General features: G+C 33.7%; 1 protein-coding gene across 12 annotated transcripts in view; it reads left to right on the plus strand.

Moving 5' to 3' along the window:
- LOC127071081 (uncharacterized) overlaps positions 1-26,255 on the plus strand; it is a 152,938-nt gene that overhangs the window by 8,367 nt on the left and 118,316 nt on the right. For 10 of the 12 annotated variants that reach the window (XM_051009949.1, XM_051009952.1, XM_051009951.1 and 7 more), the window contains exons 5-6: positions 24,613-24,648; positions 24,871-24,975. In XM_051009949.1, coding sequence (XP_050865906.1) covers positions 24,613-24,648; positions 24,871-24,975 — 141 coding nt within the window. Of the gene's footprint in view, positions 1-24,612; positions 24,649-24,870; positions 24,976-25,312; positions 25,588-25,611; positions 25,840-26,255 lie in introns of those variants that run through there. The other 2 variants (XM_051009953.1, XM_051009958.1) reach the window with 2 other exon arrangements.

The raw sequence follows: 26,255 nt of genomic DNA on the forward strand, positions 1-26,255 counted from the left end.
AATTCTGCATAACAGTTCCAAGAAAGAAAGAAAAAAAGAAAAAAAGAAAGAGAAAAGAAAGAAAGAAAAAAAGAAACGAAGAAAAAGAGAAAGAAAGAAAGAAAGAAAGAAAAAGAAAACTATTATACCCTTTCTCTCTCTCTCTCTCTCTTTCTCTCTCTCCTTCTTTTTTATTTTTTAAATTCGTAGAAAAACGATAAACTTTGTCATCGATAATTGTTTTCGGCGTTGACTTTCAAAAGTTTTTTCGTAGACATTACGTCTCTCCCCCATACACACACACACACACACATACACACAGAATAATTATGTATTATTCACACGCCACCGTCGTCGAAGTAGCGGCGGTTCGTCTTTCATCGTACGAATTCGGGCGGTCAGCCTGTTAATTTTTATTGCCCGTAAGCGTTCGGAAAGGGATTTCAGGGCGCGTGGAGTGAATCCTCTTGGCTCTCGCCTCCGGACATCCTGTAATCTTTCTCTTTCTCTTTCTCTCTCATTCTCTCTCTATCTCCTATCTTCGTCTCTCTTTCTGTCTGTTGAAAGAGACAGAGAGAAAGAGAGAAAGAGAGAGAAAGAAAGAGCTCGTTGGTAGGGCCACCATCGCGTTTGGACCTTTCCTTTAACGGTGATTATCATGCACTACGGCCACGGCATATCGTTCTTTGCATCCATAATGCGATTCTCTTCTCTGGTGTCGCGTGCCGCGTCTGTTCATTCACGACTAATTTTTAACGTTTACTATCGTCATTCTTCATATAGATTAATATTTTCTTTCTTCTTTTTTCTATCTTTCTTTCTTTCTTTGTTTTCTCCTTTTCTTTTCTTTTTTTGTTTTATGTGATAAATCTATGGTACATATTGAAAGTTCACGTTATGAGTATGTTGAATTTATTTAGGGGACTTGATGAAGATGTGTATATATATATATTTATGTTTAAATATAACTTATAATAAAATTTGTTGTTATCAATAATGATCATGTAAGGGTTATTGGTGACTTAGACATGATTTAGTTATTATAAATTTATTAATTATTCTTAAGTGTTAAGTTTGATGAAGTCATAAACTAATTCGTAACGTTTGTTATTGAGAGTCGTCTTCATATAGATTAATATTTTATTTTTTTTTTTTTTTTGTAATAAAAAAATTCATTGGTAAATTTACAAATTTACATTATAAGTATATCGAGTTCCAAGGACGCTTGATTAATATATATATATATATATATATATAAAATTTGTTGTTAAATATATAATAAAAATTTTTATTATCAACGATGACCACAAAGATCACAACGAAATTGAATAAGATCAATCGATATAATTCGATAAACAATATCATTGAAACAATATTAATTAACTCAATAAAATCGAATTACGACGATATCATTATATTCCAAAATAACTTAAACTACTCTTCATTGGAAATTTACAAGTATTAAACGTACCAACGATATATCTAAAATATCAAGAAAACTATCATGAACTATAATGGAGAAAATCATCGCGAATATAACACAGCGTATGTTCTCGAGGAGTCCTTGAGAAGTAAGCTTCACGAGGCAAGTTTGCCTTCGAGGGTGTCTTGTCGAGGTTGTCGCGAGCGGGATCATGCAAGTTGCGCCCTTACCGCTCACCCCCGTATGCATTCTAGCTCTCTCTCTCTCATTCTCTCTCTCTCTCTCTCTCTCTCTCTCTCTCTCGATCTACGTATTTCCTTTTCACTCCAACAGCTCTCTCATACTCTAGCCACTCGCCCGTAGGAAGCCTCTTTGCATATACATTCTGTAAGATTACTTTGTGCGGTTTACACCCTCGAACCAACCCCTCAAACCCTCCTCCTCCTATCCTTTCTCAGCACGTTGCGCTTTGCCTCTCGTCTAGCTCGTTCCTTTTGCCAGAAGGCAAACTACCACCCTACCCAAGTTTCAGCCAAGGTCCCTAATGTATGCGGAACTATACCGTAGAAATTCCAAGTTCGGCACGGCCGTGTTAGGCGCCTTTACGATGAGTCTTTCACTTCTCTCTCTCTCTCTCTCTCTCTCTCTCTATCTATCTATCTATCTTTCTCTTTCTATCTTTCTCTCTTTCTCTCTCTCGTATTCTCCTTAGTTTCATCTTTCTCTAGCCGCGGAAGAGGCGAACGAGGCAAACACGCGTGATCCTAATTAGAACGCGTCCTCAAGGTGCCGAAGTAAAAGGGAGCTTCTTATTAGGCGTATCGCGAAACGCCCTCGGCAGTTAAAAGCTTACATGCGTGTTGAAGCTTCACTCGAGCTTTCTCGAAGACTCGCTCGCTCTATCTCTCGTTCTCTCTCGTTTTCTCTCTCGTTCTCTTGTTCTCTCGTTTTCTCTCTTTCTCTTTCTCTTTCTCTTTCTCTTTCTCTGTTTGTCTGTCTGTCTCTTTTTCTTTATTCATGCTTTCGAGCTTTACGTCACGAGCTTTACGAGTTTGACAAACATCGTTAAAACCGTGAAACTTGAAACGAATTGTAATTTTTTGAGGTTTTCTTTCGACTTGTTTTCTCTTTTTCTTTCTTTTTTTCTCTTTCCTCTCTCTTTTTTTTTTATTTCGTTAAGGTTTTTGTAGTTTCGTTAGAAAAAATAGAACGTTGGAAGTAACAATATTTGAGTTTTGTTTAAATGTTTACTGGTTCGTGGATAATAATTATATTTAAGCTAAAGAAATTTTGTTGGGTGTTGAATATTTTTCTTGCATTCAGAAGTGATCGTTATTATTATTTTTATTAGATTCTTGATTCTTGTTTATTGATAAGAGTATTTGCTAATTGTTAATATCAAAAATGAAAAGATTACAATTAAGAGGATTTCTTTGTTACTATCAGTAAGAGTGATAAGGATTAAATAATGTAAAATAATATGTAGAAATGTTTTTATATTATTATTAATCAACACGATGAATGGTATTCGTATCAGCTGATTTTACTTGAAAACATTACAATTATTATTTAAAAATTCATGTTCATCACGATCATTATTCAAAAATTGAAAGATTAAAAGTAGACTTACCAATAAGAAAATTTAACAAATTTTAATGTGCTAAAAGAAACATGTTAAATAATTGTTTATAAAATTCTTCTTCATCGATAAAAAGTGTTTATAAACTTTAACGACAACGCCAATATAGAAAATAACAAAAAAGAAATTTGCAAGTGGCAAGATTTCTTTATTAGTGACGGTAAAAGTGATAAGGGTTAAATAACGTAACATATCTATCATTTAGTATAAACAGGCGATCGTTCGTGCTAATATTAATTATCACGTAATGTTTTAGGAGAATCAGTTGACTTAAAAAAAGAAAAAGAAAAAAGAAAAAAAATCACATTTCCCTCGATTTTGTTACATTTAAAGAAATATATATATATATATATATATATATATATATATATATATATATAGATAAAAAGGTATACTTTCTAACAAGAGTTAAGTATTATATAGAAAGTATGCCAACGAAATCGTTCCTCTATCTTTATGTTAATACGTTTGGCAGTCAAAATGTTAATTAATTATTCGGATTCACTTTTTTTTTTCTTATTTCCTTTTCTTTTTATTTTCTTTTTAAACGATACCATCTCGTGCGCGTAGACGGGCACGATTACATGATCGCGTTCTCATCGCATGTCGTGAAAAAGAAGAAGCGTTGGGTTTTGTTCGAACGTTGTTACTTTCACCGAGAGAGAAAGAAAAAGATATGGAGAAAGAAAGATAGATAGAGAGAGAGAGAAAGAAAGAAAGAAAGAAAGAAAGAAAGAAAGAAAGAGACAACCGATGGAGAAACTACTATGGTTATCTTTTAATTTAAATCTAGAGTACCGTTGTTACTACGATCGCAAGCATTTTAAGTTGCACGACAAAGAATGAAACCACACATATACACATACAAATACACACATGTACACATTTTATTCTTATTTCATTTTTATTTATTTATCTTTTTCTTTTTTTTTTTTTTCAACGCTCGTTTACCCGAGAAATATCCTGATCATTAATCAGAGTTGCGGCGTAGCTCGTTGAGCATTGGTAGAGAAACACACCTGGCCCGTTGTTGGTAGTTTTAGGTACGCGTTTGCTCGGCTCCCGTCAAGAGATACGAAGGAGTCCACTTATTCGTTTCGAGCCGTGCTCTGTCCCGGTAGAGAGATACGTAGATACCAAAGAGAACCATGGCGGGAATAAAATCGTTTACATCTTGTTCCTTTAATTAGGCAAATCTACTTGGGCAGAAGAGCCAAGAGATAAGAAGGAAAGTTGGGGCCCCTCGTTACCCGGTATAAAATTTATTGACGCACCCGCCAGTGCACCGTACTGCACCGCACCGCACCGCACCGTACCGTACCGCACCGCACAACAATCTCAACCGCAGAGACGTAGCCGCAATCGTAACCTCAAGTTGTAACCATAATCCGATTGCAACGCTAGTTATCTATCGATTTATTCTCGATTTATATTTTTTTTTCTCTATCATCCGTCGATATCTCAAAGATATCAACCTTTTATTCAACCTCCTATAGGATTATTGCCAAGCCTTTTATCCTAATTAGTATAAAAACGTGATCTTTTCGAATTTATAGGTATAGTTTTGTATATATATATATATACTCGACGCCATCTTTGGGAGGTCTTGTTCCATGGATAAAAGTAAATTATTGTTCGCGAGGGATATATAATATGAATTGGCTTGAAATTTATTTATTTGTAGAGGAAAGGATTTGTTAAACCAATCGTTGAATTAATCGTTCGATGGATTCGAATTTCTCGATGAGATCTTTCGAAGTTTGTTTTATGCGATTTGATCGATCGAGAGGTTATATGTTTTTGGTGATCTCGGTCAACGAATGATTCATATTTTTGGGGTATTCGTTTTTTTTTTCTTTTTTTTTTCTTTTGAAAGGATGTAGTATATAAATTGTAATAACAATAATTCGACGTTGTTTATTGATTTTTTATTCGTATAAAACAATTATTTTGCGAGTGTGGGCCGTAGGTTCTATCTTTTTCTTTTTTTTTTTTTATTTTATTTTCAATTCTAATTTCAATCTTTAATATTTTTCGAATAACTTTAAGAATCTTAATCTTTTGGAGAAGGATTAACACTTTTTCTTTCAAAATGTTTCAATTTTCTTGTTTCTCACAAATTTCAAGATCCCAGCAGATCGCCCTTTAGCTAGAACATTATTTTGCAAGACGGTACTGGAATTTTAATAATTTTGTGTTTCGATAGGAAGTTAGGATGTCGCTCATGGAGTCCGGATTTGCAAAGTGCAAAGGTTGACGTGGGATTACAGAGTTGTGTAACTAAATTTGACGGAGAAAAATTGCTTTTCATACGAAGAAAATGTCGAGCAACAACGTGCAATTATTACTTTCTCGATCTGATTTATCTCTCTTAAAAAAAGAAAAAAAAAAAAAGAAAGAAAAATCCTCGAGATTCATAAATTTTTTCAGCGATAGAAACGTATGTGAAGAAAGATTTAGGCTTTTGGTATCGTAGAAAAATTAAAATTAAAAAAGAAAAGAAGAACCAGCCTAGAATTTTGGCAAATTTTTCGAATTCCAAAATTTTCTTTCAACCGCACGCGCGTTCAACGAACGTTCTTTTTCGCGTATCGAACAAATGAAGTCTTCAAAAAAAAAGAAAAAAAGAAAAAAATAGAAAATAAAAAGGAAGAAAAGAAAAAAAAAAGATAACAAGAAAAAAGAAAAAGAAAATCAAATCGATTTTTGTCGAAGGTTCAAGCTCGAAACCATCGCTCGAATCATCCAAGGTCACAGTGTAATCTACAATCTATTTTTTTATAGTCTTTCTACGTGTACAGCTCTTACAATGCTTAAATCGAACGTTCTTTTCCTTTTCTTCCTTTCTTTCTTTTTCTTTTTTCTGCCCTTTACTGCCTCAAGCCCAATAGAGATTCACCGATTTCACCTTATGATCAAAAAAGGAGAAAATGAAGGAGTAAAAGAATAAAGAGAGAGACAGAGAGAAAGAAAGAGAGAGAAAAAGGACACAGAAAAAGAAGAGAGACAAAGATAGATAGATAGAAAGAGAGAGAGAGAGGCGTAGTAGAGACATAAATAATCTTGTCGTACAGGAGTAGTTAGCACGCACCGTAAGCGTTTCCGCGTCGGAAGGATAGTCTAGTAGATAGGTATAGTTAACAAGTTCGCCGACATTTATTCCAGCCCATTACGAGTTAATCTCAAAGGCATACACACATACACACACACAACGAGAAAGAGAGAGAGAGAGAGAGAGAGAGAGAGAGAGAGAGAGAGATAACCTGGCATTATCATTTAAATTGGTGTCGTTATACGCTAGCATTAAATTCGTTCATTCGTTCTATGGGACTCCGCCCTCGTTTCCGCCGTGTTGTCGCTGGGACACTCTTTTCTTTCGTCTAATCTTTTACCGAGATAGAGGAAGATACACTGGTGAGAAGAGGAGGATGAGAATGATGAGAAGAAGAGAGTAAAGAGTAAAAAAGGGATGGTAAACGATAGAGAAAGAGAGAGAGAGAGAGAGAGAGAGAGAGAGAGAGTTAACAGAGTTAACGGTGGAACGAACGAACGAGAAACGAAGCGTTTGCTACGCGTTTGGTCCTTTATCAGCGGTAAAAGATCTTAGTAGTAGGGTTCAGGTGTAAATGAATTACCGCGTCGAGCGATTTATCGTCCACATTTTTTTATTTTCTCAAACCCATAGGTACACGGATCTTTGTAGTAAATCAAATTCGTTCAATTCCGTTCCCGCGGAGTCTTTGAGTTCCTCATTTTTTCGAAAAGATATTTTTCTTTTTCTTTTTTTTCATTTTTTTTTTCTTCTTCATCCGTCTCTTTCTTTATCTGTCTCTATCTCCGTCTCTCTTTTTCTCTATTTTATCAAGGATGAATGGAAACCGTAAGGTTTCGTGCCTCACAGGAGGCGGCGAGACTCCCGTAGTGAGAGTGAGCGAGCAAACGAACGAACGAGTTGATGTCTACGTGTATTAGAACGAAAACTGACTGATTGTGACTGTCACGATAGTGTACCTACGGGGGGGACCATCTTTCCGGGTTTTAAACCTTTCCTTGGTGGTCCGATCGTTGTTGTCATTGTTATTGTTGTCGTTATTGTTATGGTTTTCTTTTTTCTTCTTTTTTGCTTTCTTTCTTCTTCTTTTTGTTTGTTTGTTTATTTGTTTGTTTCTTCTTATTTCTTCTGATCGGCTAAATCTCGATCATTTAGACTCATTATTATTATTATTATTATTATTATTATTATTAATATAAATTTATAATTTTAATTATATCGTTATTTTTGTATCATCTTCACATTATCATTTATATTATATTTCACACTCGTCTTTATAATTTCTGAAATTATCCGAACGAGTTTGTTAACATCTTTATTACTCGATTGTTATCAGACCGTGTTAATAATTTATTGTCATTTATTATTCGAGCGTGTCGATAACTTCACTTATTTAATTTTCTTTTTAAATGAAATGATCGATCAGATTTAACATCGTATAATTCTCATGGTGTACAATGTTGGAAGATCGGAGGATTGGATGATCAAGGGTGTTGGAGGTTGCAGTAAACAGTGAAATTTGTGAAGTGGGTGGGGTGGTAAGGAACGTGGCAGGGTTAAGGGCAAGTGAGGGAGTACGAGACAAGCAGAGTATCGCGAGGACGGATTAAAAAGGGCTTCGTGATGTATCACCGTGCTCGCGAGGAGTGTCTCTCGACAAACTGCTGTCAGTAGATCGAAGAAGGCGTAGCTCCGGACGTTCTTACACGACATTAGCTAGAGATCAACGAAGATAGTGTCTCCGATCGTGAAACGCACGGCAGGACGCGGAGTATCTAGATGGTGATCGACCGAACAGAGAAAAAGAGAATGAGAGAGAGAGAGAGAGAGAGAGAGAGAGAGAGAGAGAGAGAGAGAAAGAGAGAAACTTGTGGGGGATGATGATCGAAACCGTACGATGGCATTCCTTTCCGCGTGGAAGAAGGATAAACAACTTATGGTGTATTTAATCGATAAAAAAAAAGATTGTTACAATATCGTTTCTTCTTGTTCTTTTTTTTCTTCTTCTTTTTCTTTTTTTCTTTGTTTTCTTCTTTTTCTTATTTAATTTTTTATATAATATAATCGATCGATCTTTCAGATTCGTTTTTCCTTAACACTTGTTTTTATAATTCGTGAAATTTCGCGTGAACGAGTCTGTTAATATCAGATTGAATTGATCTTGTTTGAATCGACTTAGTTCATCCTTTGATCAAGTTAGCAATTAGTAACTTTAAATTCAAGAAGTTTTTCATAAATAAAACTTTATATTCCAAAATTAGATATTAACTTTGTCATTTGAATTTTCTTCGGATGATCGAGTCTGGGAGTTAAGTGAAAACTTTCGCGAATGCTTTGTCTTATACGTTATTTGGATCTAATCGATCGTTAAGCTAGCGAATTGTTGATTTTAATATTTAATCTTTTTTCTTGATGATCGAGCAAATGTGGAAAGTATTTAGAAAATATGTTGAAGTATTTAGAAAAATGTTAGATCAGGATCATTGGAAGGTTAAAATTATCAATGATTTCAAGAAAATTGAGATCTTTCTTCTTTTTTTTTGAATAATAATAAATGGATTCATTTGTGATGGTTTGACTGAGATGTGACTGTTCTGGTGTATAAATTGTTACAACAACGTGATTATTTTGCAATGGTATGATCGTTTTTATTAATTGCATTGATTTTCGAACTTTCTTTCTTTTCCTGTTAAACAACAAGGATCTATTTTATATTTATTATTTCTTATTTGTTTCTTATTTCTTATTATATATTATTTTATTACTTATTTATCATTTCAACAATTATTTTATATTCATTACATTTATTTATATTTCATATTTATTGTTGTCATTTACTTTTAATTTCAAATTTATTATTTCATAATAATAACAATAATAGACTCTATACAAAATGTTCCTTTAAATAGTTCCAATTCAACACGATTCTAACAACTTTCATTGAAAAATATTACATCACAGAACATTACAAAAATATACAAATAATATATTATGAAAATATTCTATGAAAGTATAATATCAAAAATATTATAACATTATCGCGTTGTTACAAAAGCATTTAGAAAATCGCAGATATATCTCATAGATTTATACATTACGTTGTACATATATGTGTTATATATGTTTATAGAAAAATCTTTCTCTCTTTCATTTCAACGATCAAAGGATTTAATCAACGACGTTAATCGTTCTTAAAGAATAAACAAGATCGAAAATAATCATTTAAACACACAGGTGATAGATTTCGATCGGCCTTCGCCAGTAGAAAGAGAAACAGAAAACGAAAGAGAAAGAGAAAAAGAGAGAGAGAGAGAGAGAGAGAGAGAGAGAGAGATCTCGTTAGAATGATAGAAAGGCAACTTCGTCCGTCCAATCGCGACATTCCATAGCGCCTCTCATCTCTTTTCCGGGCACCGATACAAGACCGATACCGTCTTGATCGAAATCAACCTCCCCATTCGCGGAGTATAATCCTCCGTTAAACGGTCGTACGTCTTACGGTGGCCAGAGAGATCGGCTAAGAGTCTGTACTTTATACTACGTTATACTATAGGCAAAAGAGTAAGAGCAAGAAATAAGAGAAAGAGAAAGAGAAAGAGAGATAGATAGAGAGAAAGAGAGGAAGAGAGAGAGAAAGAGAGAGAGAGAGAGAGAGAGAGAGAATATCCTTATCAGGGATCTGCGGCCTCGACCAGTGAGCGGCTATTTGTATTCATAAGCCTGCGGGAGGCCGGCGCTCGGGCCCCAGATATCCTGGCTCCTCGCCAGGTCGTTCCTCGGCAAAGGCTACTCCTTCTCGTCCTGGCGTTTCCCCAGGGATGGATCGAAGCACTTCCATCCTCCAGGCACGTTCTTAGTTCTTAGCCTAGCTAAGAGAAGGTGGTGCCAGGGCCACGTCATTCGTACCTTGAGAGGCGCTTTTTTCTTTTTTCTTCTTTTCTTTTTTATTTTTTACTTCTTTTCTTTCTCTCTCTCTCTCTCTCTCTCTCTCTCTCTCTCTCTCTCTCTCTTGCTCTCTCTCTGTCTGTCTGTCTGTTTTTTTCTTTTTCAATTTTTTTTTTTAGTATGAACGCGTATCTATAGGGGTCAAAGAAAGAGAGAGAGAGAGAGAGTTGTGGGTTCGTTCTTTCTCTTTCTTTCTCTTTCTCTCTCTCTCTCTCTCTCTCTCTCTCTCTCTCTCTCTTTCTTTCTTTCTTCGCGAGATGCGCACGCCCGAGAATGTGACCAGTCATCGAGTTATTTAATTTTTCGAGGCACCCCCGCCGCGCGTGTTTGCTCAGCCCTGCTGTGAGCACAAATTACCTCGCGACCGAATCACCTCGAGCAAAATGCTCTACGGTTCTCCAAAGAAAGAAAGAATGAGAAAGAGAGAGAGAGAGAGAGAGAATGTTATCGTCTTTTTTCCTCCCACTTCTCGATTCGTCCAGAATCCAAATTCCTTTCGTCAAGATCTTCTCTTAGTCGAAGACATGGATTTTCGTTGTTTCTTCCCACTCTCTTTTCATTTCTACTTTCTTTCCTTTTTTCTTTGCTTTCCTTCTCTCTCTCTCTCTCTCTCTCTCTCTCTCTCTCTCTTTTTCTCTCTCTCTCTTTGTTTCTTTCTTTTAATCGCTTTCTTTGTTTTTTCGTTTAATCGCTAGCTAACGAACAATTTTTTGACTCACGAATACAGAGTGAACCTTTTTTCGGTACAATTTTTTTCATTGTCTTTTTCTTTTCTTTCCTTCTCTCTCTCTCTCTCTCTCTCTCTCTCTCTCTCTCTTCTCAAAAGTAAGAAGAGATTGCAAGTTTGCGATTGCACGCACACCTGTGTGTATGCATGTGTGACCACCTCTCCCCACCCAACCCTCTCGTTCCCATCGGTAGGAGACACGAGACCAAAACGGACACGAACGATGGCTCCTCCAACGTGATCTAGGCGCACATATATATATATATATATATATATATATATATATATATATATATATACGGTCAGCCCACCTCGCTATCTATATGCTAATCCATTGAGATGGTACCCGCAGATTACACCTTGGAATTAGCTCAGAGACTGGGGTATCAGAGCCGCACAGACAGGCATCTCTCTCTCTCTCTCTCTCTCTCGTTATCTGTATCTATCTATCTATCTCTCTCCCTCTCTCTCTCTCTCTCTCGTTTGGATATACCTTTATCCCACCTTATACACGTAACCCGCACGTCTCTTCGAGTCTCTCCTCTGCACTCTCTCGAACGTATATATATGTATATATATATATATATATATATATATATATATATATATATATACACTTACTCGAACGCATCTACGTTCGGTGGTTGGACCACGGCTGACTCGGCACTTCCAGTTCGTTAGCCCGTGTTAATAACGTTAAAGAGGATGCGATAAACTCGTTAGGAGACGAAACAGAACGGCCAGCTAAGCTCGACCTTCACGCGAGACATTCGGTTACCATCATCATCATCATCGTTGTCGTCGTCGTCGTCATCGTCGTAGTCGTCGTTGTTGTCGTCATCATATTTTTATTATTTTTAGCAATATTATTTATTTTTCGTTAATCGTAAGAAAGCTTTTCAAGCATGACAAAATTAGGTCCTAAGTGATCATTAATATCTTGCTGTTGATCGTTACTCGAATTATTATCTTGATAATAATAATAATAATAATAATAATAATAATAATAATAATAATAATAATAATAATAATAATAATAATAATAATAATAATAATAATAACAACAGTAATAATAATGTATAATACAAACGGAGTATTTGTACAATGCGTGAGAAATTCGATTTAATGGTTATAAACGATGGATCATTAATACCACAGAATCATTCATTGGATTATGGTTATAGTCATGTTTATTTATTTATTTATTTATTTATTTATTTATTTATTTATTTATGTACTAATAAATAATAATAAAGAGCAGTTTACAAGCGCGGTAATTTATAATATAATTGCAGTATGTGAAGGTTCGATTTTATTGATTACAAAACTTGTCGAATTACAAACACCACGTATCATAATATTACGCTCATCATTTATTTTATTTATTAATGATAAAGAAAACGTGTAATATTTATACAGCATGATGAATAACTCAACGGGTTGATTATAAAAATTCAATACGAATGCATATCGCTCGGTGCCGCTGTTCTATTTGATTGCTACAATGATCGTATGAATATACACGCTTATGAACACACACATTGGCTTCTATATGAATTATTTTATTTTATTTTATATCATTTTTTATATTAATATTATTTAATTATTTTATATCGTTATTTATATTAATATTATATAAAAGAAATTGATTTAATAATTATAAACGGTGTATAAATATACACATATATGATAGAAATATAGGTATTGTTTGAATTTATTTAGCTCACTCGTTATCAATGAATCATCCAACTAAATTAACACATATATAAATTTATTCATTATCGAATACAAACTATATCCCTCATAAATCTAAACCTCAACATAAATACAACTATTACTAGAAATATAAAACATCTATCATTTTCCAATATAATCAACACGATCTCGTATCCGAATATCAATAATTTCTCTTTGATCTTCACGTAAATCTATCATTCACGACAATGACGATATATATCGATATCTCACATTGACATTCGACTTTCAATTACATACAACATTACTGTAGAAATTTTTTTTACAAATTTCTAATTACCAGAATTAATTTAAATTTACTATATCGCGGAAGAAGTTTGATTAACCATGACGTGATTAATTTACCATTATCCCGTTGCAATCATTCGTCGCTGTAATCGTTGACGACGACGACGATGACGACGATGACGACGATGACGACGATGACGATGACGATGACGATGACGATGACGATGACGACGGTCGACGTGCGCTCGAGTACCGAGGATAAATTTATTAGCCTACGGGAATATGATCGCTCGACGCGTATTGCGGGAGCTGGTGGTACATACCGGGAGAGAAACACGACGAGCACGTACGAATATAATCCTGTCAACGTAGGATGGCAAAGAGGTGTGGGTAAACGTTGTGCACCGTCGATGCTTCCATGTTCTCCATCCGGACCAAATTCGCAGTGCCGGCCGCGAAAATACGAGAACTCGGTTATGAATCAACCCTGTATTTCGTGGTCTCATTCTCTCTCTGTCTCTCTGTCTCTTTCGGTATCTATCTATCTCTATCTATCTATCTATCTATCTATCTATCTATCTATCTATCTGTCTATCTATCTCTGTCTCTCTCTTTCGTTAATACCCTCTTTGTTTGGTAGAGAGAACGAGCCGATAATCGTCTCGCACGCTAATTTCTCTGTCATATCGTGTAATGGGGTACCTACGGGTGAAACTTGTCGTACCTACTTGTTCTGGTGTACGCCAGTTTCGTTCGATTCGTCGATGACGAATCGTGGTTTCGATGATGAATATCATACGGTACGTGGTTCCAATTTTTATTTTGCTTTGATATATATATATATATATATATGATAGAAATGTAGATATTGTTTGAATTTAACTTATTAACTCGATGAATTATTTGACTAAATTAATACGTATATAAATTTATTTATTGTGGAATATAAACTGTTTCTCCATGAATGTGTAACTCAACGTACATACAATTACTACTAAAAATATATTATTTATATATATATACTTCGGTGTCTTTAAAAGAATAATCATTATCCTGGCGTTTAAATACATTCCGTGCAGGTCGTCGATCACGTGGCTATCTATTTATCAAACAGAGAAAGAGACAGAAAGAGATAGAAAAAGATAAAGAGAGAGAGAGAGAGAGAGAGAGAGAGAGAGAAGAGCGATAAGTCCAGGTAATATATCGTTACATCGATATAACATCTCAAAGGAAAGAGCAAGCTTCGAAGATAAGAGATCAGAGACATGTCATTAGCCGACGACATGATAGTAAGGAACGTAACCGGTCGGAAAGGATGCGGAACCGAAATACTTTGTCCCGTCTGTCTGATGTCAGCTAACTCGGGGGTCTAACTTTCTCATTGGCGTTTCTGACTCTCGAAGTCGTGCTAAGACTCCGCGACACCGTACTGAACTCGATTAGAGAAACAGAAAGAGAGACAGAGACAGACACAGGGATAGAAGTAAGATTCTAGGTACATATCTACTCGAGATTCCTACCTCGAGGAAACCACAACCTTGGCCAATCTCTCGTGGTTGGTTCTACATTTGACACCATCTTCACCACCATGGTTATATCCTTCTAATCTCTTTGGGAAACCTAACCCGTTATCTCTTCTCTTCTCTTTGCGAAGGAGCTTTGCAAAGGTTCGAATTAGATAATCGTTTACGATTAGACCAACCGATATGGATGGAAATGGCGTTTATACTCAGAGAATTCTCCTAGTACTATACCGATGGTATAGATTTAGGCATTATGGTTGGTGGTTTCGGAGTTGGGAGGCGTCGCCGAACCGAACGCGCGCTGAATCACCCTCAGCGAGAGTTTTCCCCTGTCACTGACAGTCCTGGGCCACGATAGTCGACGATAGTCGCACACCAAGTGGAATTGCCTCGTACGGACCTCGCGAAATGAATGCTCGAACGCCCCCCCATTAGGGGAATAAATCAGGCCTACGTTATCCGCAGGATATTCCGCGCATAATCGATCTCGCGGTACTCCTACCTAATCGCGAGAACTCCCTCTCCCCCCCTCTAATCGTTTCCTAACCGTGGATTCTACTTTCTTTCTCCGTTTCACTTGGAAACAATTTTTTTATTTCACCTAATTCACTTCCTGCGAATGATGATCGATCGATCGATCGAGCGATTGATCATCAATGAGTTCTGATTAGTTGACACTCTGAACTGACGTCGTTCGTGTTCATCATCAATTTGTATCTTATTTCGAGCTAATCGTTCGTCCTTGTTTCTTTCTATTCTTTCTGTTTTTTCTTTCTTTTTTGTTTTGTTTCTTTTTTTTTTTTTTTTTAGGATTTTTAATAACAAATAATTATAATTAAAATTGTATTAAAATTATTCTTGTAATATGTCATTTTTAGCAGATTGTTTGTTCTGGTTGTTATACATTATCGCGATTATGGTTAATAATGATGAAATTTTTTTTTGATATTTTGTTTTCTGATGCTATGAATTTTTTTTTTTTTTTGATTATATTTGAGTGAATTATATTTAGGATTTGTTAGTGAAAAGTTTGATGATATTTTTATAGGTTTATTTTGGATTTACTATACTGATTAAAGCTATAATATTATCGTATATTATGTTGCATTATAGTGTTCTACTGTAATGTAGGTTCGTAATGACTGACTTAATATAATACTACATAGGTATTTTACACTATAGTATGGCTTTATTTAATTAGATATAAAATTTTGATTATTTCAAGATTACTTGTTGGACATTATTACTCAATAATATATTATATTATATTATACTATATTATACTATATCAATTATAATGTATAGTATATATAATATATTAAAATAAAATTCTGCATAAATTATTGGTCAATCAAAAATACTATATGGTCATACTATACTTCACTAAATTGTTGTTAAGTATAATAAATACTGAAAATTCTACATTATTCATCCACTAACCAAATACATATTTAAAACATACTATACTTTACTATAATATAAATATACTATACCACAATATTTAAAACTATATCATTAAATACTATTAGTTTATACTATAGACACTATCTATCAAACCCTATATCATTTTTCTTCCTTAACCAAATACATCTTGACTCTACGTATAAAAATTCAATGACAACGAAAACATGGATAAAAACTCGATCGAAAATAACAATAAAAAAAAAATATTTTTGTTCGATACGAACGTTTTAAAGTTAAAAAAGTTAACTACATTAAATGCTAAACGCTCACTCTTCGTTTGTATCATGTCAACATCGAAAAAAAGTCGAACTAACAAGTCGTCGAATGACCCTGGCCATTTCCGGTAAGATATGCTTGGGCCGTGCCGGGCTCGGCCTGAGCACGGCAGGAGATCCAAGAGGAACTTCCGAGACGACCGAGACACGCACTTAAAACTTTTCTCGCACGACAACGTTGTTCCGAACTTCTCGAAGAAATGTTTCAATGTCGAAACGACGGAACATCTCCGCTTGTTTTCACGAAGAGACGTTTCGTTCCTCTACCTACGTACACACACACACATATATATAGAAATATGTATATAGATACATACACGTACGTGAGTATAATATGTATATGTATGTATATACAAGGTGTCCCATTTAAAGTTCCGCACGCAATTATTTCTCAAATTATAGAGGACGTTTCAAAAGATATTTCGAAAAGAACTTAATCCATTAAGATGGAAAATATTTGGTCGTTAGAAATTTTCTCGAGGTTTTTAGCTTGCTATATTTCTGAGATTTTTTGACGATCTTTTTCTCTTTCTTGTTTTCTTTTTTTTTTTTTTTTTATTTATTTTTTTCTTTTCTCTTTTTTCTCTATATAGGATTCTAGGTTTATGTTGAAGTAAACGTTTCGTGCGATTTCATCGATCATTAAAACTTTGATCTAAATAAAAACGTAAATATTAATTATATATATATATATATATATATATATATATATATATATATATAGTTAATTATATATTTATAATGTATTTATAATATAATTAATTTTATATGTATATATTAATTATAAAGTTAGATTATAATCGCATCAATCATACAATTTCAATAATAATTAATCATTTAATTGAAATAAAACTACTACAATAAGTAATTTACATACCGAAGTATAATTCGAAGGAATCTTTGTTACGTCCTATATATTCGTGAGACAAATGCAGAGTAAAAATCGTTTGAAACGGGACACCCTTTATATACGAATGTAAGTAAGTACGTACATACGTATGTATTTAAGTAGATATGTATGTACCAGAAAGAGACACGTAGGCGCGAAGCGAGAGAATTAAAATAAATGTCACGAGCACGCGAAAACAAAACGAAGCGGTTTCGATCGAACGATAAGAGAAATTCAGGAAGATTTACGATCTCACTTTTTTTTTCTCTTTCTTCTTTTTCTCTCTTTTCTTATCTTATCTTTTCCTTTTCCTCTTTTCTTTTCCTTTTATTTCCTCCGAGTTCTCACCGAGTTCTCGCTCGATGCTCGATTAAAATCAGAAAGAAAAAAGAGGATGAACGAAAGAATGCGAGAAAGACGGACAGAAAGAAAGAAAGAGAGAAAGAGAGAGAGAGAGAGAGACAGAGAACGTTTATGTAAGTATCAACCCTTCATTGTTATCGTTCCACTTGTCGTCATTGACTCGGAAACGTTTTAACCCACGCTCGAGTTACGCTCTTTGCACTTTGCAACACATCTAATTTTCTAAAAGCAGTTCTAACACCGTCAGGTACTTACTTAACAAAACGCACGCACGTGCATTTTCGAGTTCTTCTTCCTCTCTCTCTCTCTCTCTCTCTCTCTCTCTCCTAGCAATGAAAAGGAAGGAAGGAAAGGAAAGGAAAGGAAAGGAAAGGAGGGAAAGTAAGCTCGGTTTAGAAAGGGACGAATAGAGAGAAAGAGATACATACGCAGATGTGCTCGGTTTCCAGGGTGGAAACGTTTTAATAAGCGGACGTGTGCTACCCTCCGAAGGGGCGTATAAATATATTCGGTCGTTCTATTTGAGAGTACGATATAGTTAGAAGAACAGAAAGAGATAGACAGATAGAAAGAGAGAGAGAGAGAGAGAGAGAGAATAGTGCGGGTGGAACGAATATCGGTGAATTGGTGAAACGGTGAAAGGAAGAGGAGGATGAAGAGGTTGAGAGGAGGGTGTTCGTTTGGGAAGAGTTGGAGGTCGAGTGTAGGGGAAATGCAGAACGAGAGGCAAAACATGTTGCGGCACGAGCTGCCTCGAGAGCTCCGCAGAATTAGCTTTATTATAACCTGGGGGCCATCCATACATGCCTAACAGCGCCGGTAACATGCGCCGGCCAATAAGCCGGACGGCCGAGCAACAACATTTTCGCGACTCGGCGCACCCTAAAATTCTCTATCTCTTTCTCTCTCTCTCTCTCTGTTTCTGTCTCTCTCTCTTTCTCTTTCTCTTTCTCTTTCTCTGTTTCTCTTTACGTTAGGTCTCGTATCCGACTATTGAAAACGATGAGAGAAAGAGAAAACCGTGTTAGATATAGAAATCGATTTCTCTAATTAACTGTTCCGACAATGGATCGTATCTATTTAATAAGAACGTATCTCTAATAGACTCTAATAGTCCGTGTGTTTCGTTTTGCTAGAACTGTTCTTGTTGATAATATGTATTGTAGAGAGTATGATACACTCTAAAGATTAACGAGAACGTTTGTCACGATCGAGAAGTAATTTATTTTTTGGGTATTGCATTATTAGGGATTTTCATCAGTTTTGGATAGAAATATCTATGTGTGTTTGATGATAGATTGATATATGTGTGGTTTATTTAATATTTGATTAGGTGAATTGGTTAGGTGGTAGGTTTCTTTGGTAATATTTGTAAATATTATGTTATAAGAGTAAACGAGTGTAAGTAGTATATCGTAATGTTTAGATTATTTATTTGGTGTAATTAATTTCGTGTAAGTCGGTATAGGATTTATTTAGAAATTTTCAATATTTTGTATTTCATTAAATACAATATTGTGTAATTTAGTGTAAGTTTAGTATAGTATAAATTACTCGTTAATTTACTTGATAATATACTGTGCTGTTGTTTAATTAAATATAAATTATTTAAAGTATCGAGATTAAATACTTCTTGACCAACTCGGTAAATTATATTATAATATCTTTTTTTACATGTATTTATATAAAATATCGAAAATTCTGTATTACTTAATTTAACTTTCTATATATATATTACAAGCTTATATATTAAATTCTTACGTACCAATATACATGAAATCACATACGACCAAGAACAAATTGAGATAATAATTATAATTTTAATTATCAACATATATAATATAGATATATAACTTTACACAGTAACAGATAATTTTACACAATTATTACTAATCTTGATCAAAGGATAATAAAAAGAATTGGCGAATCGCGAGTTGGGTCGAAGGAAAATATCGAATTAAATTCATAATCAGCTTAAAGAAGAAAAAGAACAAAAATAAAACAAAAAAAAAACTAAAAATATTCCAAAGAAGACGATTCTTCTGAATCGACCTGTAGAGGAACGGCCTTTACAAGGAGTCTCGTTACGATCGATCAAAAAAGGGGTGGAGTGAAAGGAGAGGGTGTCCAAAGGGAGGATTTAATCGCGTCGGTGCGTTAATTAATTCTCGGTGATCTCAATTAAAATATTAATTACGGAAAGACAATGACGTAGTGATGGGGAATAAGGTAGGCGTCCGAAGAAGGAATCGGTTTTCTTCTTCCTTCGTCTCAACCACCTCCACCTCAATCTCCACCTTCACCATCACCATCACCATCACCATCACCAGCACCATCACCACTACCATCACCATTACTTTCACCATCACTACTAACACCTACAACTCTTCCAGCATCTCTTTCTCGTCATTCACCCTCCTTTAAATTCTCGACTTCTCGCGAATGGAACTTACCTATATAAGTGGTGGATGGGAACCACCACTGCGATGCCATTACGATTAACTCCGTCCTATAAGCTTATCTGATAACCACGCCATTATGTTCCATGGCTTCATGGCTTGAGCGCCGCTGACTGGTCCGTTTGTCTGCTCGTTCGCGAAGCCCCCGTGCCAGAGAATAGAAAGAAAGAGAGAAAGAGAGAAAGAGATAGATAGATAGATAGATAGATAGATAGATAGATAGATAGAGAGAGAGAGAGAGAGAGAGAGAGAGAGAGAGAGAGAGAGAGAGAGAGAGAGAATACAGGACCATTTGCATATCTCTCAGTAGAGATACGAGCAAACAAGTGTCCTCTCGGCGATCCCATCGAAGATCTCTATGCTCACATCTTGGAATCGTTTAAAAATCAATCAGCGACTCTCAGTTATCTCCCCCCAACCCTCATCCACTTATTTATCCATCCCTTATTTAATTTCTTTTATGTACTTTATTCAATTTTATTTGCTTCTTATTTTTCATTTTTTTATTCGTCGTCGAATTGATTTCTTCGTTGGACGATTGTAAATTGTGCAATAATGTTTTTCATGAATTTATTGAATTTGATATGTTCGTAAGATCGTTGGGTTTATGTATTCGGATAGGTCAATTTGTTTTGTTTGAGTTGTTAATATTGTTCCAGTGGGTTAGGGTAGATGTAGTGGGATAAATTTAATATTTTCGTATTTGAGGAATATAATTATGTAACGTGATTGTGCGATACAATGTGAATGTTAATGTATATGATTATATGTATATTAAATATAATTAATATCGGTAGTATAATTGTAACAATAGATATAATATATATTAGTATACATTTTTATTACTACATATAATATTAATTGTAACTATATTATATAGGAATAGTAAATATAAATTATATCTCAGTATAATGAAACTATATTATAATAAATATAATTTTATTCGAGAGCAAAAAATTTACTACACTAAGTATAATTTATATATATATATATTTTTTATATAATTTATGTATATATATTTATATATCTATATACATATTATACTAACAATAATTCATATATATTTAATAACTATTATATTTCCTAAATACTAACTAACAATATATTTTGCTACAAAGATATAAAATAACATACATTAGTACTCAGCAAAATAAAAAAAGATTTAATCCAATCAATAAAGACATTATCGTTAGATCTATTAAAAATGCATGTCATAATAATTAATCTAATTCAAAGTCTACCTATATACCTATGAATATATATGAATGATACCTATCAATGTAGAAGAAAAAACAAGATTAAAAAAAAAAGAGAACAGAATGATACATATATATATATATATATATATATATATATATATATATATATAATATTTGTTACATAGACGATTATTATAACATTACCTATATCTCATATAACACAACTTTATTTATTCTCTCTGAATTAACAAAAATCATTTTGTTTACCCCGTTACCAAAACAAAACAAAAAATACGAAATTCAACGATCAAAACATTATCGTTACATTCAGCAAAGATGCATATCAAATACTATTTTAATTCGAGATACTATGTATATATGTATATGTATGAGTAACCATACACATACACACACATATTGTACAACATATCTACATACATGTATACATATATATATATATATACATATCCACTTACGTATCAACGCGAGAGAAGGAAAGAGAAATAGAAGGAGAGGGTGGAAGAGGGGGTGGAAGAGGAGGAGATGGAAGAGGAGGAAGAGAAGAAGGAGGAGAAGCAAGGGCATAGCACACGAAAGCTGGGAACGCACCTCGATGCACCACCTGACGCTACGGGGGGTCAGTGGTTCTCATCAATTCGTTATCGCACGATGACACGATACATTCATTCGTCGTCAAAACCTTCGAAACTTATATCACAAGTTAGCAATCGTAACAGGCTATTTATACTTCTCCTCACTCTCTCCATTCGTTAAAGAAATTTATCGAAATTCAATGACCACGTTCCTTCATCTTCCTTCTCTACTTTGATTTTACGTGATCAACAATATCAACATCAGGAGGGCCCCAGTTAACGATTCGAGAGATTTCACTTAAGGACACGCTTAGTTGTGTCGATCGATAGAGATATCGGGTCTTCCACCCCGGAGCTAATGATGACTCGGCCAAATTCTAACGTCCATCCATTTTCTACCATGCCGATGTAATTTACGAGGAGTCACGATCGATTCTGGTCCTGGAGTGTCGATATGAGCACCTCCAACGTCCGACGTAGCCGTGACGAGTGAAAATACAAACGGTTTAACAGGGATGAGTAGTCGTTTAACGTTTCTGGGATCAGAAATCCTCTCTTCCTTCTCCTTTTGCCTCTTATCCCTACCAACCTCCCACCATTTTATTCTCTCTCTCTCTTTCTCTCTTTTTCTTTCTCTCTTTCTTTCTCTTTCTTTCTGTTTGTCCGTCTATCTGTCTGTCTTTCTCGTTCTTTTGCTCTTGTTCTTTCTTTTCGTATCTTCCTCCTCTTCTGTCTTTCTCTGTACCAGTACATCACATATATATAAATCATAACTGGCTCGTACGGTGCATTACAAACGTACGATGACATTGTATGCGATCAAGGTTTAGCAATGTTGCATCCGACAGATTCGACTTTTCAATGAATCAATGATTAGAAGGTAGATGAGATTTTACGATCGCTGTTGGAGTGATATGTTTTTGTGAATAGAGTACAAGTGGTGTGATAATTGTTTAATTTTCTTTTTTCTTTTTTTTGATTATTTATCAATTATAGGATTTGAATTGTTGTTATATAATTATATCGTTTTTAAATAAATTTCGTTTTGTAATAACGAAAGACGTGGATGAAAGTAGATGAGATTTTATGATCGTAATTAAAGTTATATGTTTTATTGAATGGGGTATAAGTAGTGTAATAATTGTTTGATTTTTTAATTATTTATCAATTTTAGGATATAAGTAGTTATATAATTATTTTATGTTTAAATAAATATTGTTTTTGTAATAACGGAAGGCGTAGATGAAAGTAGTATAATAATCATAAATATGCAATAAAAAATAATATTCATATATTATAAAGATAGCATAACAATACATGTGTGTGTGCGTGTGTGTGTGTGTATAATGATATATCTAATTTTTTAAATCTCGATATTAATAAATACAAATATGCTTTATAAAATAATTTTTATATAAAAAGGACAATAATGTACATGTATTATTTAATTAAATATAATATATGTGTATATATTATTTTGATATATAATGTATGTATTAATACATCTAATATATTCATATATATTATACACACACATACACACATATATATATATATATAATTGAAAACAACAAAAAAGATAAAAATTATCTAACAGATCAAACATATATATACCATATTTCTAATTCGTTAAAATTTTAATTTTCATTCTTAACAAAACCATTCAAAAAAATTAATTACCCCTTGAAAAGATTAATTAAACCCATTATTTCTTCTTTTTTATTTTTCTTTTTTTCGTAAATCATAGTTTCTACTTCATAGTATCGTAAAATCGTAGAAAAGGAATAAAAAAAAAAAAGCAAAAGAAAATCAACAAAAAAAAAAGAGGGGGAATAAAAAGTTCGATCAGACAACTGCATTGTCATTGACGGTGATTACATAAGCATTCTCAACGAGTATTGGGAGTTTTGCGTCAGAGAATCAATTATCAGATTCGTATATCAATTCGATGGTTTGAGCACGTTCGATGCTACGTGGCTTCTCACTGCTTTTACGCACGTAAATCGTTGGATTATAGGATCCTAGAAGAGAAAAGGCCGCGTTTGACGCGTTGCATCGTCATCGATGGGTGGTTATGTAAGCACTTGCAACAAGCATTCGAAATTTTGCATCAGAGAATCGAACATCGGATTCGTATTATGTCAATTCGATGGTTGAATCACGTTCGTTTTATTATGTTGCTTCTCATTGTTTTTCTTTTTTTCGCGGATTTTCTTTTTTCTTTTTTTTTCTCATTTTTGTTTTCTATGTGTGTTACACCGATACGAAAAAAAAAAGAGAGAGAGAGAGAGAGAGAGAAAGAAAATGACAAGATTTTACATCGAATTAATTTTTGTCGTTAGGGTGATGCAGTATTCGAATTGAAAGTGATTTTTTAAATTAATTGAATGATTTTTTTTTTATTTATTACTTATTATTCATGTTACGGTGTTAAATTAAATATCGTATGCGAGAAAGAGAAAAGAGTAATATGAAAAGAATTTTGTTTGGTTTGGCCAAGGTTTGTTAATAATTCATAAATTTTTATAAGTATTTATAGATATTTATATTTTTATTATAATACGAGTCAGAGTTCGAATCGAAAATGTTCTTTTTCTTTTTTCTTTTCTTCTTCTTTTTCTCATTCATTTTCTATGGCGTTTAATTGAATAATTAAGATAAGAAAAAATAATGACAAGATTTCGTGATTAAATTTTTATTAACAGGAATATACAACGCAACGTCCGTGTTGAAAATAATTCATTTTTTAACGAACGACAAATTTCTTTTCTTATTCTGTCCGTTTTATTCTCATCACTTGTCTTTCGTATTTCAAAAAAAAAAAAAAAAAAGAAAAAGAAAAGGAAAAAGGAAAGAAGAATAAAAAGATTTTTTGTGCTCGTACAATTATCATTTACGACGTATACAAACTATGCTGATTTATTTCATTCTATTTAATTTAGAATAATTTTGTAAATTTATAACAATTATATTTATAATATTATAATATTTACAAATTTATAATAACTTTTCGTATCGATGAATTTTATTCTCTCTTCTTTTTTTTTTATTTCTTTATCGCTGTTCAATATTTAATTCTTTTTTTGTTCTTTTCTATAGGGCGCAGACGATGAAGACAGTGCTTCGGTTGCCTGGGTGAGTTTAAAATTAAATCCACAAAATAACGTCTTCGATCAATATCAATCTATTTATCTATGCAACAACGAAAGTTTCTCTTTAGACTTTCTCGATCTCGAGATCGTCCTTTCTAAATATATTAATTTTCCAAAGATTCGAGTTTGAAAGTACGTTGCACGGATCGAAGCCGATCTACGTATATCGATTTGCATCGTTTGACTCGCCTTTCTATTTCCAAAGCAATTGGATGGAAAATCACGAGAATGGTTGGTGAAAGCTGCTCAAGGAGATTATCACGAACTTGCGAAATTGGCTGCCGAGGAACCACGTCTTACCGGATTAAAGGTAAGATTAGATTTGTTTTATCTTGTAGATAAAAAAAAATTATTTCGAAAAATTCGAATACACCAAAGGGATTGATGTTTTCACTTAGAATTGTTACATTAAAAAATACAGGAAAATTAGAAAAATTATCCATTCTTTTTCTTTTTTTTTTTTTTTTAATTTGTTTACGAAAAAAACTAATTAACCAATTAGATAGATAGATAGCTAGATAGATCGATCGATACAACGATTATCGGCTTTTATTGAGTTACGGGCAGAATGGCTCTCAGCTGATAATGACAAAGGTGTTGTTGTCCGTTCCTGGGCCCTTCTCATACCTTCGGAAATATAATTACAGTGTGGTTTACCATGGTGGGGCCCCTTCGATCAGACGTGCCGTTATTACACGCACGATGGAACTTAACACCTGCGGTGTTGTAAATTCGCCGTTTTCGGGGTTCCACTATTGACAGGTCAATAAATCTTTGCGTGTACCCTGTTTGCAATCAGGCTTCTCCTACTCGATACGTATTTGCTACTCGATTCGATTGAACCTTACGTCAATACGTCTATACCCGGAATAAATTTTTTAATTTTTTGTTTCTTTTTTTTTCTTTTCTCTCTCTCTCTCTCTCTTTTTCGTTTTTTTTTGTTTAGTGGTATAATGGTATTTAAGGAGGAAGAGTTTGAAATATTTTTCTTCTTTTGTTGTTCTGTGTTTCTTTTTCTTTTCTTGCTTTTTTTTCGTTTTAACTTTCTACTTCCTCGTTTTATCAGGTGTTATGCGATTATTATCAGATTACTATCAGATAGAAAGTTTGAATGATCGAACGATCGTCCGATATTAAATACGTAATGAACAGTTTCATTGACCTTTTTTTTTTGTTTTAATTATCATTGTTGAAATCAAATTTTGATATCAAATTGTTGTTTTTTCTTTTTTTTTTATTCTTTATTTTTTTCTTTTTTTTTAATGATAAATCTTGAAAACAATTCCGCGATAACGAAGTTCTCGAGATTTGGCATTTACTTATTTCTTTCTTTTTTCTTTTTCTTTTTCTTTTTCGATCTGTTAGATAATTTTTTTCTAATCATTTAAGTTGTTTACGATTAATTAAATGAGAGAACGATGGATTTAAACGAATGTTGATTTATTTCGAACACAATTTAAGAATATAAACGTTTAATACGACAGAAAAATCAGATCGACGTGGTTGAATGTTATTTTGATGATTTAATTAAAGAAATTTTCGAATTTTATTCGATGTATTATAAAATACGATTATAAAATCTAAAGGATG

Source organism: Vespula vulgaris, chromosome 20, assembly GCF_905475345.1.
Source record: "Vespula vulgaris chromosome 20, iyVesVulg1.1, whole genome shotgun sequence".
NCBI lineage: Eukaryota > Metazoa > Arthropoda > Insecta > Hymenoptera > Vespidae > Vespula > Vespula vulgaris.